Consider the following 17536-nt stretch of genomic DNA (forward strand, 5'->3'; position numbering starts at 1 on the left):
TTGTGAACAATATTTGAGAGAAATAAACCTTGTGTGTACACAGAAAAAGTTTTAGATCTTTGAGTTCAGCTCATGAAAAATGGGAGCAAAAACAAAAGTGGTGCATTTATATTTTTGTTCAGTGTAGAAAAGCCTTACAAACAACTACAGGACGTACTTATTACTTTCAAGCTATTTTCTCCAACATTTAAAGCTGCTGGAGCAGAAATCAGGAGGGAAAAATCTCAAGAGTTTGAAAATACAGCTCTTCCTTCTGGATAGCACTCGTACCTCACAGCAAGAAGGTTCTGGTTCGATTCCAACACCAGTCGATGGGGGTGGGACCTTTCTGTGTGGAGTTTGCATGTTCTCCCCGTGTCTGCGTGGGTTCTCTCTGGGTGCTCCGGCTTCCTCCCACCATTCAAAGACATGCACTAATAGGTTAATCGGTTAATCTAAATTGCCCATAGGTGTGAATGTGAGAGTGATTGTCTCTATATGTCAGCACAGCGATGAAGTGGTGACTCGTACAGGGTGTACCCTGCCATCGCCCATAAGTAGCTGGGATAGGCTCCAAGCGATTCCAGAGACCCTAGTGAGGATAAAGTGGGTTCAGAAAATGAATGAAGATCTTCCTTCTGCTGCTCTCCCCTCTCTGTTAATTGTTTTTATAGAAAAGTGAAGCCACTTTTACAAACTTCCATTTTGAGACACAGAGAAGTAGAATTATGTCCAGGATGCATCTGGATTCTGATCTGCTATCAGTAATTATAGCTGTCAGTTACATGTTTTAACCCCCTACCTGCCTGAAAACCCCCGTGATTAGACAAAATCAGGGTGTCCCGGAATAGATTTTCGATAGCTGACAAGCACAGGTGAAAAGTAAATGCAGAAGTCTCATGTCCTCTCAGACCTCTTGAATTCTAATATGCTGAAAGGTAATTAGAACAGTTTTACCAAGCACTGCAGCTTCAGGAAACTCATACCAAAAACACTCCAAACTGAACATTTTTAAAGCATTGCTGTACTTCTCTACTATTACAGATAATTAGCAACCACCTAAAAATCCTTGAAAACTGCTTGAATTATGGTAGGAAGTACTTGCTAATATTACTGAAATCAAATCTATTAAACTATATGGAAACTATGTCCAAACTCAGGTTTTTCAGCACACACAGACTTTGTCCTCATCAGATGAAACATAGACATTTTATTTTTATTTTTTATTGTATTTATTTGCACATTATAAACAGCAAGAGAAAAAAACAAAAAAAACCAAAACAATTTTCATGCAACTATCACCATTGTGCAGGAGAGGATAGAAGCCAAAAAAAGCTTATGTAGATACCTCCCCGGAAATAAACAATATACAGGAAAAAAAAAAAGAATTAAAAATACGATATAACTGAAATAATAATCTAAAATAAAAACAATAGAAATACAAATAAAATGATATACAGCCTTACATTGTTTCATAAATAAATTAGAGTCCTTTTCAGATGCCTTTTAAATAATGATAAAGAAGACAGGAGTAAACAGAGTAAATCAGGTAAAAGTATCATCCTCTGTAGTAAAATCACAATATAGGTAAATTGGAAAGTGAATTACCTCTGAAAAGAAACACTATATTCTGGGTAAATACAAAATGTCTGAGTACTTGCTTTCTCCAACATACAGTAGATAATCATTGTGCAGTTTTCACTTATTCCACCAAGAGGCAGCATTTAACTACAAAACACTCCTGTAAGCTCAAGCCTCTGTCAACACCTGGAGGTCAAAGCCTTTGTGTCAGTTAAGTGTCATTCTGCTTGGCTGCTTTATTCTGGATTGTGCACTGAAAAAAAACAAAAACAGCATGGTACCACTCAGCTAAATCCTTAATATTAGGATGAGGACATCAAATCAGTGGCAGATAAACACAAGCAGAATCCATCTGCATAAAAGCAAAAGTAGGATAACTGACTCATGGAGAATGAACAAGGGAAAGGAGGTGTGAGATGTGTGGATACAAGATTTTTAGATTATGTGCAGAAAAACCTCGGAGGTGAGTTGTGAAGATAGATGGTAGATATCTGTCGAGACAACAACAAGCAAGAGGCAACAAGCAGACAAGCAGAGAAAAGTGCACTTATGGAGAGTCTCTGGAGGCGGCCAGACAGACGGGGTGTTTAAACTGTCAAAAAGAGAGATAGAAACTCTGCGGCAGCCTACAGTCTGCCTGCCAACTGCGAAGAGTGAGAGAAGTTGTCTGTTCGGTCACTCAGAGTTTAATCTCGGCTCAGTGGGAAGTTCTGATTTCGTCAGACTGAACCCTGGGCCTTATCTAAGTACCTCTCAGTGGATAGATAGGATGGGAAAAGGAGAGGAGAAAGGAGGGAATGCTGCAAGAGGAGGATTTGCAGACAATGACTCTGTGCCACAGGGGCAAAGTGGCTGAATGAAACCGGGAAAAGACAAAGCCAGTAATAAGCTGGACATATGAGAGACAGAGAAGGGTTTAAGATCATGCAGCAAAAAGGCTGTGACGCTCTTCTCCCAGGAGTGTCCCAGAGGATCGGACAGGCTTTTGCTGCTTCATTTCCTTTATTCACCCCTCCGTCACCCCTCGTGCTCTCTCTTCTCTCTCTGGTGTGTACATACTTTCCTACAAGCACAAGCTACTCCGTAGTCTGTTTTGTTTTTTTTTCTAGAGGAACACAAGGTTTTTACCTACAAAAGCCTCAGTGTCTTACTACCGCCCCCCCTCCCTCCCTCCTTCCCCCATCTCTCTCTCTCACAGGTCCCCATCCTGTCCTCCGTTTGTTTACTTACTCCTTCCATAATGCAGGGATTAATTTCTTAAAGCCGATTTGAGCTGTGGCACGCTTCGCCAAAGAACGGAGAGAAGAACTTTTGTGCTGGGGGAAGTTTCCCCTTCACACTAGCTTAGAGGTGGACCGCTCTCCCCTTTATGCTGCTTGCTTTAATCTTCACATGGAGCAGAGGGAGTGAGGGATAGACGGAGGACAAGAAGGGGAGAGGGCTCTCAACACACAGCTGGGAATCTCTAATGTCTTTACAGAGGTGTCGTCTGCTTTCCCATGTGCCGCTTTCAATCCTTTTGCTTCCCACTCTACCTCTCTGGCATTTTCTTCCTCTTTCATTTTTGGACTTTATTTCTCTTTCTTTACAACATTTTTTTTGTTGCAAAGGAGTGTAATGTGGTTTTCAGATTATCAGCAGATCAGAATATCTGAATCAGGTGGAAGAATTTGGAACTTGTGCTGTGGATAAGTAACGCTGCTGCAAACATAAATTCATTTTACTAATCTGCAAGTACAATTTCTGAACCTAACCTTCTGGTTGACCTGGTAGAGTGCATATCATCCTATGAGGCTCATCACATGAGTTATCCCCTCTTTCTCTATAAAATCTAAAATTATGAAAAAAAAAAATCTAAGTGTAGGAGTAGCAAATTTTGTCCAACAAATAAATTTTACACTGATGTAAATCACACTAAACTAGGAAATATTCACATTTTAGATGTTGGAACCAGAAAACATTTGGCTTTTCTCCAGTAATATGCAGTAAAATTGATGTAAAACAGTTGCTGATTAATATTATTTTCATGGAAAGTCATTAATGTCATCTAAGAAGTGTATAAAATCCTTAGTCATGAAGTAGATACTGTCAATTCTAGTATATTTTAAAAGGAAATTCCTGCACTAGTTCACAAAGTTGTGTCAAATACATCTGAATTTCTTATAAGTTACCTTAGGTGTATGGTTGATTCAGTGAAATGATGGATTTCAGGTAGTACAATCTATATTTTGAATTTTGAAACATGATTTGTTTCGATCTCTGGGTAGAATCCGCGCTGGTCTCCGTCTCCCAGTCTCATTTACAGTGAATAAACAGGCAAATCTGATTGAAGATTTACGCTCCAACCGTGAGAAGCCTGCTAAAATTCTGTGGCAGTCAGGAGAGTTGCTGTGGTATATGTTCTTTGCATACTAACACACCGCTCTCGCACCAACAGTATTTCTTGTTTTATTCTGCCAGGGAAAAGGAGGCACATAGCAGTTGATTAGGTCCACTATTTGGTTCATTTAGCATGTGCAGCTGCTAAGATGGCTCATGACCCACTGCAGACAGTCAAGGCTGTTATAATTTTATCATTTGCTTCAGGCAGATGAGATTTAGCAACACCTTTTACAGCTTTACATTTGATTTTTTTCTTAACATAATGGCAAAAATATACAGTCATATGTATATGTTCTTTGTAGTAATATGTAAATAAATGTAAATGGATACATGCTGTGGGTCTTAGCCTCAAATAGAATCTTGCAAAGCAGTGCTTGTAAATGAGCTTTTTTGTATTTCCTTCATTACATTACATCTTGAATACATCTCAAATCCATGCTAAAAAAAAATCTACGATAAGCCTCAGATAATGAATTATCCAAATCCAGTGTTACTGCTCTGGGAGTTCAAATGCTGCTTAGCCAGGGTCTGCTAAGCAGCATTTGAAGGAGGTGATGTTTGATTGCGTGGGAGGTTTAGAAAGCTGCAGCCAGCGATGGCTCAGAGATGAAACTCATTAAGTATCAAAGTCCAATCCTCAACTCCAATAAGACTGTAATATAAAAAGTATGGATTGCTGCTGCAACTGTATGAGATCCATAAAAATTCTAGTTCTCAAATGTATACTCGTGGACTGTCAACGCACAAAGAGTTTATCCGTACACACACATACCGGACACATGCAAACAATGTTACGTGCACACATTCTATCTGCTTACGTGGGTCATGTTCAGCACATACAAGCGCACTCTTCTACCCACCTACACAGTTGCCCACAGCAATCCTACACAGTTCATTTGCATTTACAATAATTTCCCTCACGCCCTGTGCTGGCTTAAATGTGGGCGTTGTGTAATAAAACAGCAAGTAATATAGCCTCGGTTCCAGAGAGAGACACTTAATAAGTTCATATTGTAGAACTGAGAAAGTCAGAGTGTAATAGAAAGTCACAAGCCCTAAAAGTAGGATTTGATAGAAGAGATGACCAAAAGTTAAGTTCTGCTCAAAGTCCATCCAGAGCATAAACCTTATAACATCTAGATATCTTAGTAGGAGGTAGCGTTAGCCTTAAAACCATATGTGAACTGGCCAGTTGTTAGTTTATTTGGAAATATTATGTGAAAGGGGATGCTGATAATCGATCATATAACACACCAACCAGATGAATGACCACTGATGGGTGAAGTGATAGTGATCAGTATCCAGTCATAATGGTACTTTTCAGTTAGCAGCAAGTGAACATTTAGTTCTACAAACTGACCCGCTGGAAACACTGACATGGGAAAGCATAAGGATTTGAAAAGGGCTAAATCAGGGGTCTCAAATATGCGGCCTGGGGGCCAAATGCAGCCCACCAAAGGTTCCAATGCGGCCTGTGGAATTTACAAAGTACAAAAATTCAACAGTCAAGGCTGTCGAATTAATTTTAGTTCAGGTTCCACATACAGACCAATATGATCTACAGTAAAATAATAGTATAAAAACCTACGAAAAATAATGAAAATTTTCTTCTCAGTTTGATGTGAAATATTACACTGTGCCTATAAATAATGACAACTTCAAATTTTTTGCCTTTGTTTTAGTGCAAAAAATAACCTTAAATTATGAAAATACTTACACTTGCAAACTATCCTGAAACAATAAAATGTGAATAATCTGAACAAATATGAACAACCGGAAATGTCTCAAGAAAATTAAGCACAATTTTAACAATTTTCTGCCTGTTACTCAGTGTTAAGAGTCTTTGTGGCAGATACTTCAGGGCAAATATAGGGCTGACAAGCCACTCCAGGACCCACAAAAACTGAAGCCAACATTGTCATTGAGACTGATGGATGAACAACAGTGTCTTTGTAGATTTAAACCGTAATGTACGTGTATAAATGATAAGTTGAGGCATAATATTGTTAAAATTGCACGTATTTTTCTTAAGAAATTTCAGTTTTTTCATGTTATTCACATCTTTTCTGTTTGGATAGTTTATAAAAATAAGTATTTTCATCATTTAATGTTTTTTTTTTTTTGCACTAAAACAAAGACAAAAATTTGGAGTTGTTATTATTTATAGGTTATTATGCTATTATTTTACTGGTTCGGCCCACTGGAGATCAAATTGGGCTGAATGTGGCCCCTGAAAAAAAATGAGTTTGAGACCCTGGGCTAAATGATCAGGTCAGAGTATCTCCAAAACTGCAAGTCTTTTTGGGTGTTCCTGGTCTAGACTGGTTAGTATTTACAGAAAGCAGTTTAAGGAAGGACAACCAGATCTCAACCTCATTAAGCATCTGTGGGAATGGAACATTATTGTTACATGTCTAATACTGTGTTGTTCCCCCCTTTTGCTGCCAAAATTAGCTCTGATTTGAAACATGGACTCCACAAGACCATTAATGGTCTGCTATGGTGTCTGGCTCCAAGTTATTAGAAGCCTGTCCTTTAAGTTCTGGAAGTAACTTGTGGACTCCATGGAATTTTTTTTGTCGAGTCAGTTGGACTGAAATTGAGTTGTCCCTCCTTAGGCCACTTTTGGTAGAGTACTAACCACCGCAGACTGATAACTCAGGAGTTAGTTATGTTTACCAATTGTGGTGAATCCAGCACAACTTGTAAGAATGAATGTTCACACCTCTGTACAAAAATAATCAATATTCTTAACACTCCACCCGTCAGTGGTCATGTGATACCAAATTTGCGTACACTCAAACATTCATTAGCTGCCACCCAATCTTAAGTTTTAATGTGAAGAAATTTTAAATATCACTACACTTCACAAACGTAACTTTAGCCAAACAAGTAGTTAAAACCTGGCTGATAAAATCTTAAGATATGGAACCCACCTAAAGTCAGTGAAATGATTGACCTGGAATAATTGGAAAAAAAAAAAAACCAAAAAATAAAAAAATTGCAAATTTTCTCAAAATTAAATATCTCTTCAAAGCAACTATGCTTAGAGTCAGTTGGTGATTTTAGTGATTTTCAAAACAAAAATGACAAACATTTACTGGTTCCAATGTCTCCTAGGTGAATTTGCCAGACATCTTTGAATGTATAATATGTATAATTTCCGTAAATAGTTGGCAAAACAAGCACTTTGTAGTCTGCTTTGGGTCTGTGATTTTACAAAAAGATCTTTTTTTTTTCTTTTTATGGGCTCAGCTGGCTGACAGGCAGCTGTCTGTACTGATAAGGCAGCAGCCAACACCAACTGTACTCCCAGTCATCATTGCCCATTTTTCTAACACCTTTGCTTGTGTATCCTCTTTTATTTGGACATTTTACCAGGGAGTATCTCACACACAAAAAGATCTTTTTAACAGCATATTAAGACAATTAAAATTACTGTAAGATTTCTATTAGAGGAGAGAAGTGAGAGACTAATATAAATATTTACTGATATTGGTTAAATTTTCAATTGTAAACCAAAGATGTTCACGTCAAAAAGTAATTTTACATTATGTAAATTCCTCCAGGTTGCTTGCCAAGTCACTTTAATTCTATAAAAGACCCATGATGCAGTGCTCTCTGTAAAATACTGTATTTACCCTGGCACTCTGCCCATGTAAAATTAATGTGTAAGAGGGGGAGAGTGACAAAAGCAAGTCTCATGCTGTCAGCTGTTTTTTTTGTGTGCCAATTTGTACTCGATATTTGTGATATAGTCCTTTACTACAGTCTGTGTAGAACAGGTTGCGATACATGATGCATCATATTTGATTTACTGACCAGCCTTACCTCATATCATCATCCATATCACTGGTCAGATTTTAATACGTGGATTTATTTCAGTCCCAAAGCCAGAATCCAGAGAGAAAAAGACAAAAGAGAAAAATATTTGCTGTATTGAAGATTTTTTAATAACACATTTCAATATTTCAACAGCCATCAGATTTTGTTCTAACAGGTAAAAATCATCAAAAACTAACAAAAAAAGAAACTTTTTTTTTAGTTTTATATTCCAAACACCAGAGTTTCTTGGCTATGGCCCTAAATTCAAACAAATAAAACCCTTACACAGTGAGCAGATATTATATTCAACACATTGTTCTTCAAACAAATTATAAAAATAGATTTAGCATTTTCAAATACATATTTACAATATTAAACATACATATATCATAATGGTCACAGTAACAGAGAGGGGATAAAGAGGGAATAGACTTTCATTCATTGTAGTGGCGAGGTCCAGGTTGTTGTATGTTAGTGACTGAATGAGTGTATTTGTATATACGTGTGTAAAAGGGACCATCATTGTGTCTGTTTTTTTTTTTTTTTTTTTTTTTTTTTTTTGGGATGCGTGTGATAACATCTATAAGAACGTATGTTAATTTGATTTGACCGAAAACAGACAAGAGAGGGAGAGAGCACAGGGAGAGAAAACAGAAAAAAAAACAAACTCATTTTGTACTAAATACAAACCAGATACAATATTCCAGTCAAAAATGATGTACCTTTCTATTGTGAAATTGTAAGAGAATCAAATAATGCCCCGATAAACTACTTCGTTCAGGTCTCCTGCATTGAAAGAGGATAGTAAAGGTGAGGAGCTGATCACTGTACAGAGAGAATCCTGGGAGATTGCTGGAAAAAAAAATGACAAAGTGCAACCACATACATAGTATGGTAGCAACGGTAAAATTAAACATCTAAGCAACAACAATAAAAGAAAAAAAACCTGACATTCTGTTAAACTGTACTGCAACACACACTGTAATGTATACAGCAAAGCCAATGATAATGGACCCCAAACTACTGTACCAAGTCCAGTGTTCAAGAATACACAGATACTGTGTGCTGACAGTAAAAATCCTCCAGGGTTCCTCTCACCATGTATAAAACAATTCTCTTCAGTATAAACTCATATAGTCATATAATAAGTCAACAAATATTTAATGACAAACTGAAAAACAAACGAGAAGACAAGTTTAGCTTAATACTTTTAAATACTATAAGTTAAATAAACCCTCGTAAACCTCTTTGTGAAGAGGTTTGTGTTACAGTTTGTAAACATAAATAAATATGGATAAATAGCCGAACCAGACCATCTTCCAGAGTTGGCCTGAATTCTATACAGAGCATTAACCATGGTAGTGAGAGAGCCTTTGGAGAGGAGGATTATGTTACCGAGACAACATCCAGGCTAAAGGGAAAATTTGATGTTTCATAAGCACAAAGGAGGAGAGAAGAGGTGTAGAGAAAAAGAACAGTGAAACAAATGGCGACGTATGACAAATTAATGAACAATCAAACACATTTTTCCACTTTTTGCTTTACATTTGAATCCTGCAGGTGAGCTTGTAGGGTCAAAGTGGTGAAAGCACATGCCCCACTTTACAGGAGTCATCACTGCAAGGAACTCTGAGCCACCTATCGAGATCAATGAGCTTACTGCGTAAAGGGCCACACGATGAATGTTACTCACATGGGGCAGCTCGGTTGTCATAACCGTCAACAGCAGCTGCGTTGAGATCTTGGGTGCATTTCAGCCGTTTTCAGTCTTCAGCAGATGATGTTTGTTTCCTCTGTGATGTGATAAATAGACTGATATGGTTCTGTATCTGGTAGTCAGTTCCTGTTTTGCTTAATCAGCTGTGCCAGTTTACAGTTATTGTTCTCAGTCTGATCCAAGGCCAGTTAAATAGTTCCCGGGAACATTTAGTTTTTAACTAATCGGGTAAAGGGAAATGTCACCCAAAATGTACAGACAGGTGACAAATTAAAGGAAAACTCAACATAAATTGTCTTGGTAAGATGTCGCCACCGGAATAGCGTTGATTCTACAGTTTGTGAGGGATGAACACCGTTCTTCCAAGAGATGTTCCCTCATTTGGTGTTTTGATTATGGAGGTGGAGAGTGCTGTCTAATGTGTCCTTCCAAAATCTCCGATAGGTGTCCAGTTTGGTTGAGATAAGCTTTCATTCTCATCAAACTATTCGGTTCCCCCTCATGCCTTATAAACGGGGGCATTATCGTCCTGGAAGAGACCACTCCTATCAGCCATTTCCTATAATTCGGCCCCGTCTATGTAGGTCTTCAAGCGATAGTCAACGACTGTTAACTGGTGATTTTTGCAGCAGTAGCACGTCTGTGTTTCTCCCCCAGCTCAGAGGCCAGCTTCAGCAGAACCTCTCTCAGTGTTTAAATACTGATCCAGAATGCTGGGGGATGGCGCTGACACAGTTCTTGAAGGTCAAAGTGCAGATAGAGGTCACAAAAAAAAAAATCACATGACATCACTCCTCTGCATTCCCCTAATGACGACGCGAACGCTGCTCGTCTCCGAGGGGATTCGTAGGTAAAAAGAAAGACAGGAATTAAGGAAGGCATGAGGACGTGTGGGAGGGAGGAGTAAATAGAGGAGTGCAGTTGGCCAAAAGACCTGCTCATCTTTCCCTCAGTCTGGAAGAGCGCTCTCTCCTCCTCTTCTCCCATCCATCTGCACTAATATGTGGGTGTGCAGCTGCATTACAATGTTTGTTAGACCTGCACACCACGGCCGTGCATTTGGATGACCTGGGCTCTGAGTGTCTGGATGGCAGCCAGTATCAGCTTCTGGTGCTCCAGGGAAGTGATGCCAAGGCTCAGTACATCTCTGTAGACACACAGAAAAAAACATTAGTTAGAAGAAAATGTGAATGGCTTCGGTTATTATTTTAGAATATTTTTTTTCCTCTCTCCAGATTTCAGCTTTGAAGTGGTTTAGTAGCTGTCTATTCATTCTGTTAAGTTAGAAATCAGTAAGCAGCCGTAGTAGAAGAAGTCTTCAAATCCTTCAAGTAATAATACCACACTGTGAAAACACTTCATTTCATGTAAGCACATCACTCAAAACCGTACTCAAGTTGTACCAGTGGTCTGTGAGCTGTTAAAGGGACGGTATACGTAATGTTTTTGATTCCTTTTATTTCTGCATTTATGTCATTTTTACTACTGCTGATGTTTGAGATTGAGTTAAGCAGAAGTATGTTATGTATTGCTGTGTAGTATAATCTACTGAAATGCATAATATTCTATAAGAGCATTTGTTTTTTGAGTTGTTGTCCTGTGAGAACCATGTGTCTCTAAAGATTTCACTTTTCACTAGTTCAAAACGGCACTGTTACGACAAAGCTTTTTCATAGGTTTTAGTATTTCTAGCCTATTATTTTAATGGGCATTTTCTCAAATTCAGAAAAGACTAATTTATTTAAGTGCTATCACTTTATCACAGAAATTCAGTATAAGAATATTTGGAGATTAATGCATTTGTATCAATCTCCAAATATTCATGTGCTGAATTTGGAAAAACAAATCAAGTGTCAGACAAATCTAGTGGAGTGAAAAGTGTAATGTTGTGGAAAAGGAATGTAAAGTTGCAGAAACATGGAAATACTCAAAGTGATAGTACCTCCAATTGTATTAAAAGCAGAGTACTTGTACTGGTTGGTTCAAGACCCATGTTTGAAACTAGCTTTCAGATTCGGTGGCAATTTCTTCATAAAGACAAATAATCAGGCTAGTTTAAGTTAGATGAATACTGACATCATGACTAACTAAAATAAGAAATAATACTTTTCCAGACTTTACTGAACATATCTTTTGTAGACAGTTTTTAAAATACCAATACTGTTGTCCAACTGAATAAAAGACCATTGTTCACTTGGTTGGATTGCCAACATCTGTTTGACTTTTATGTTTGTGCCAAAGTGAAACTAAAGTGAAGATGTGGTACTTGGGCAGAAATAGTGCCATTGTGGCAGACATTAGGGGGCAAGCCTCTCATGTGGGTTGGGGGTTTGTGCTCCCAGGCTTTTCTGTTGCATTTGTTTGTAAGTTAAGGAATAAAGCTCAAAGTTGCCTTCGGTTCCTGTGTTTCCTCATCCTGCCACATTGGTGACTCCACTTCAGCCATGTTGCCCCAACTCTCACAGCTGGTCGTTTTGCCGCAGCTGTGAGGCTTCTAGAGTTCTGGCAGAGCAACCTGGCTTTGTGGTTTGAGCATATTGAGGCGCTGTTCCATCTGCGAGGAATCACTGAGGATGACTCCAGATCTGGTCAGGTCATGCAGTTGTTGTGCATACCCCCACAACATCACCGAGCAGAAGCTGTGATGGTGATGGCGCAGCTGTGGATCTCATGGACAATATGCTGTTGCCACTGGGCTTGGATGAAGGTGGATTCCTTTTCCTGCGCCAGCTCCCTTTGTGCCCCCATGACATCCGTAGTTTTAACAACTGGTGGTCTAACAGTGTGTGGCAAATAAGTGGCAGTCCCTTGCGTTTTTTAGCTGCAAACTGTGAAGTGATGTGTGGACTGTCACGGCTTATGTAGATCATAAACCACCTTGTCCAGGTAACAGAGCCATTATTTGCTCACCAGCTAGACATTTTTGGGCATGTCTTTCACCTGGCAGGACTGTGGGTTTGGGGCGTGGTTTGTGCTCCTGGGCTTTTCTGGCTGTCTAAAGATAAATTTACTAGCTCTGTGTGGTATTTATCGGATATTTCTTCCACATGTTTATCTTTTAAAAGTACTAATCTGGAGAAAACATATCTTTAATAATCCATAGTTTAAAATAGAGCCAATATCACAGCACAAAGTATCTTTATTCATACAGTTATCTCTTCAATTATCAGTTTCCCCTTTTTTGCCTCACGTAACCCTTCCCTTTGTCTGAAGCAGGAAATGAAAAGTCACAGATAAGTTTTTTTTATAGACACTTACTGTACAGTCATGCGTGCCACAGACTCCAAGTAGCAGTATCCTGCAGCAGTGAAGTTGTCTTTGTATCTGCCCATGTCCACGGCATCCAGCCACTCTCCTACTGAGTTAAAGGATGGGAAGGAGGGGAGGGGCCGCTCTGCTAGTGTAATAGATGAGCTTAGTGTCCTGAAGGAGAAGGAATAGAGTTGGCTATAAGGATTAAATTAACAGCCATTTGTTTAAGTGTACTGTGTATATCACTGTACTGTACCTGCGTGCCAGTGTGGAGGAACCAATGCCATCGGGGGAACGAATACTCTTGCTGAGAGCTGAGTGGATCTGACTGAAGCTGGGCCTCTCTGTCCTCTCCTTCTGCCAACAATCCAGCATCAGCTGATGGAGATGCGGTGGGCAGTTAACTGGTGCAGGCAGCCGGAAACCGTCCTCTATGGCCTTAATCACCTACAACAAAGAAAACAACCAAAGGTTATGAAAGTTTTATGCTAGAGATCATAACCAAGGTTTCACTCAGATGTGTCAGCTATCATGCATCATACAAAGTCTGGCCCCCCCAAAAAACTCCCCACCTGGATTTAACTGCGCAAATAGGTAAGAGCCTTCCAGTGGATCATTACTACAGTGATTTATATCAGCTATAAGTTCTAATACAGTGAGTAACTTATTTATTAAATAAAAATCAGTTTGTAGAGATCATAAAGATTGGACTGTGTTTCAGTGGAAAAAGATCATGTGGTCTGAGTCTAGGCTGGCCCTGTTCCAGAGTGATGGGTGCATAAGAGTGAGAAGAGAGGTAAAGGCAAAAGTGACTACCCATCATGCCTAGTGCCTACAGTACAAGCCTATGGGGACACTAGCCTGTTTCCCATTGCGCAAATATAACTTGCACATAAAAATTTACAGAATGGAAAAACGACAATTTCGCCAAAACTCTGGTTTTTTTGCATAAAAGTTTTTGCGCTGACAAGAGGTTTTTGGGCATAGTGCAATTGGAGTATCATGCAAAACTGCAATGGAAAGACTGTTTTCTGCAACTACAGTCAAGTGAATAAAAAAAATCCAAACAAAAAAACGGATGTTGACAGATGTTACAACAAGCGAAGAAGAGTTTTAAAAGAAACATGGTGCAGTATGTGTGGACACACCAGGAAACCAAATAATTGTTTTATTTAGTAATATATAATAATAACAAATATTAATATATTAAATAAATAAATAAATATATAATAACAAATATATCTGTAAATCAACACGATATTTACGTTTGTCGCCATGTTTATGGAATGACTTCTTGGGTCATCTTGCGATGATAAATAAACAAATCATTGGATTTGTGATTTCATGGACAAACCGACGTTATGCACTTCTGGTTTTTAGTAAATATCTAATGTTTTGCGCAAATTTCCAATGGAAGAGCAACTAGTGTTATGACCTGGGGCTGCTTCAGTTTGTCAGGTCATGTGTCCAAAAATGAATGAATGAATGGATGGATGGAAGTAAGTAAGTTAGTTAGTAAATAAATAAATAAATGTTATGACATTGCATAAACGTACTGAAATGATGCCACAGTGAATGTGTATTATAATCAATGCCAAAGGCATCCAATGAAATATTGTGGGAGTTTTTTGGCGCAGCAGTATAAAATGTTTATACAGTTCTCTTAGCTACTAGCAGTTATGGCCAAATGTTTGTTTTGTGAGGTTTTGACATTGACCTTTGACTCCAAAATCTAATTAATTCATCCTTGGGTTCCAGTGGATGAGCTGAATTCTAAAAAAAAAAAATCAGATACATCACATTCATAAGAGTGGGCAGACATGAGGTCACAGCCACTATAACCTTTAGCCACCCAAATGTCAGTTCATTCTTGGGTCCAAGTGAAATTTACAGCCAAATTGAAGACATTCCCTCAAGGTGCTCCTCACATGTTGGGTTCGTAATGATCTTGACCTTTGACTGTTGCTCACAAAATCATTTCCCTTAACCTTGAGTCCAAGTTAATGTTAGTCAAACAAGTGATTTATTCATTCAAACTGTTCCTGAGATACTGAGCTTTAAATGTAATCAATACTGACCAATGGACAGAGACACCTTATAGAGATGATCCATGGATGCATTTAAAAAGGGGTGAGGAGATTTCATTATACAGTAATTGGACCGCATATGTGGCTGACAGTTTAAATAATCGTAGGTAAGTTTAGCAAAGTCTATGAAAACTTTTTTCTGGCTTTTAGTACCCTCAAAGAAAGTGTCTCAATGTTATCTCCATGGAACCTCTGCTTAAAGTGTTGGTAATATTTCGTAACACATGTTAAAAGAGCTAATTAATTAAAACCAAAATGCTGGAGGGAGTGAGTAGAGAATCATGCTGATTATAGCCATGTCTTCTGATCCTGTTTTCAAAAATATATAGGAAAAATATCTGCACAGAAATCACTTCTGTTTTGAAAATAGGCCTCAAAATTAATGGCAAGTTCTTTTTTTTTTCTTACGGAAAATGCCAAAGGGGATAATCATAACCGAAGACAAGATTAGAACTGCTTTTAAGGTAATAACAAAAACTGACTTCAGTGAATAAGCCCTGGAGGGTCCTAATGAAACAAGTAAAAGTAATGAAGCAGTTAACACATGAAACTAGGGGAATCTTAAAATGGAAGTGTTACATAAAGACCAGGGACAAAAACCCATAATATGAGATGCGAAGATGCTGCACTACAACTCAGCAAAAAGTAATGTCAGGCCTTCAGATATCAAATAGACCGCTATTGGATTAGCAGATCCTGGAAAGAGAACAGCCAAATATTGATTTTGTTTATTTAACTTGAACCCTCGCTTTATTGCTAATTAGATTTCATCTTTACTCAACAAATATACATGTAATTCAGCTTCATTGCATTCCTTTCCTTATTATTTACCTTGGTTATATGTCATGATGGTGCTTCATTTTGAAAAATGACACTAGAAAAAAGTGCTGTCGCTTTAATTTTCTATTGTCATCAGTTACATTTCCTACAAAAGTTCCACTGCATGGTTTGCTGCTTTTTTCTAATTGTGCTTATTCTGGGGTAACATCTCTTTAAGGTCAACTTGAGTCAGCACCAACTGCAAAACAAACTGAAATTTTCAAAGAGGTATTGCTAGCCTCAACAAAACAAGCCGAGCTCAAATTTACAGGAATACCACAATTTAACTAGTGTAAAAAAACAGAGCTGTGCTGCATTTATCACAGCCCAGAAGTAAGAGGGGTATTCATGCAAAAGATGAACAATGCAAAATCCTCTACGTCTGACTGACTTTGTCTGTGGATTGAAAGGTCACTCAACAGGATATTCAGGGTCAGTTAGTGTCACTTCACAGGATATTTGATGGAGCGTCACAATGGCTGTTCGGTCAATGGAAAACCATATTGTAAGTTTTAATTTCATAAAAATCTCAGATGAAAAACATCACCAGTTTTTTTTTTCTTCCTCTTACAATAGCTGGTCTGCTCAGAAAGATGAACAACTACATACAGCAATGAGTCTGAAAAACAAGAGTTCATCTTGGTTCAGCATTTTTCCTCTACGTCTTTGAAACCTCACTGTTGTCAAATAACAAAACCTGAAAGCATCCGTCCAGATTCTCTCAGTGTTCCTTGCTCCCCCATCAAACTAATGTTGTCCCATTTCAAAAATCATTCACTGTAAGACCTGGTGAGAGATTCCCTTTCAATATTATCTCAGGACACGCAATACATCCTCCTCCTGACTCGCTGTAAGAAATACAATCTCCTGAAAGGAGGAAATAAAGTCAAAGTATAATCACAAAAATGACATCCATCAGCAACATTATTTCCTAAAACACTCTCTCTTCTTTGAACCTGCCCACCCACCGCCCCACTCCACCATCCTGCTCAGCCCTTAAGCTCCTATCTCACTAAAGAGCATTCATAAAATGCTTTTCAGCATTTGACATTTTCCATTTAATCAAAGCCGGTAGGTAAAGGGCACGATGGATCACAGGTGGACAGACCAACCAACAATTCTGTTATGATATAATGTATCAATTTAAAGTGGATTAATATCCCTGACGCTCTACAAGCTTGACCTTTGCCCTTTCAATTTCAAAGTTTGATAATATGGAGCAGGGTAAGGAGAAACCTCCTCCTGCTTTGTGAAAGGGCACTGAAAAACAGAGTGTAAAAGCCAGCTATTCTTGTGCCTGCTGAATAACTCATGCATATTAATTTTGGACATTCTAAAACGGAACATGCTAATAATCCTCTGCTTTTTAACGACGCACCTGCCTGCATAAAGCATAGGCATTATTTTAGGATAACAGTATTTTGAGAGGCATTAACATGATGAAGCTTTTGGACTTGATGAACACTAATAACTCTTAAAATAATCAGTTTCCTGCAATTGCTTTGGAGTCTTGCTGTGCCGGTGCTTTAACAAAAACAACTAGAATTAGAGTTGCCGTTTATGCCCATGTCTGCCCAGACTATTATATAGCAAAGACTTTGAAGAAATTTAACAAAAAATATCGAATGTATTTCTTTGGCAAAATACATGAGTTTATTATAATGACACGTTAGATGCCCACGAATAATTTTTAGGGACAAAAAAGGCTGTCATCACCTACAGATTTTTACAAAGCTTTAAGTGTTGAATAATGGTCAGACAAGTGGCAGAATGTTATGATGCAATGAAATTACCCTTTGATCTTTTGTATATAAAATTTCACCACATTATCATAACAATTTAAAAGAAATTAGTTGATATGGCTGATACACAAACCCCTAATCCAAAAATGTTC

At 38.3% G+C, this 17536-nt stretch overlaps 1 protein-coding gene across 1 annotated transcript in view; it reads right to left on the reverse strand.

The window, feature by feature from the left end:
- Nucleotides 1-7872: 7872 nt before the first annotated feature.
- epha10 (EPH receptor A10) overlaps nt 7873-17536 on the reverse strand; it is a 208475-nt gene continuing 198811 nt past the window's right edge. Inside the window, exons 16-18 of the mRNA XM_030146536.1 lie at nt 12993-13183; nt 12743-12907; nt 7873-10631 (exon numbers count right to left, since the gene is read on the reverse strand). Of these exons, the coding sequence (XP_030002396.1) occupies nt 10517-10631; nt 12743-12907; nt 12993-13183 (471 nt within the window). The 3' untranslated portion in view covers nt 7873-10516. The remainder of the gene's footprint in view (nt 10632-12742; nt 12908-12992; nt 13184-17536) is intronic.

Source organism: Sphaeramia orbicularis, chromosome 11 (assembly GCF_902148855.1).
Source record: "Sphaeramia orbicularis chromosome 11, fSphaOr1.1, whole genome shotgun sequence".
NCBI lineage: Eukaryota > Metazoa > Chordata > Actinopteri > Kurtiformes > Apogonidae > Sphaeramia > Sphaeramia orbicularis.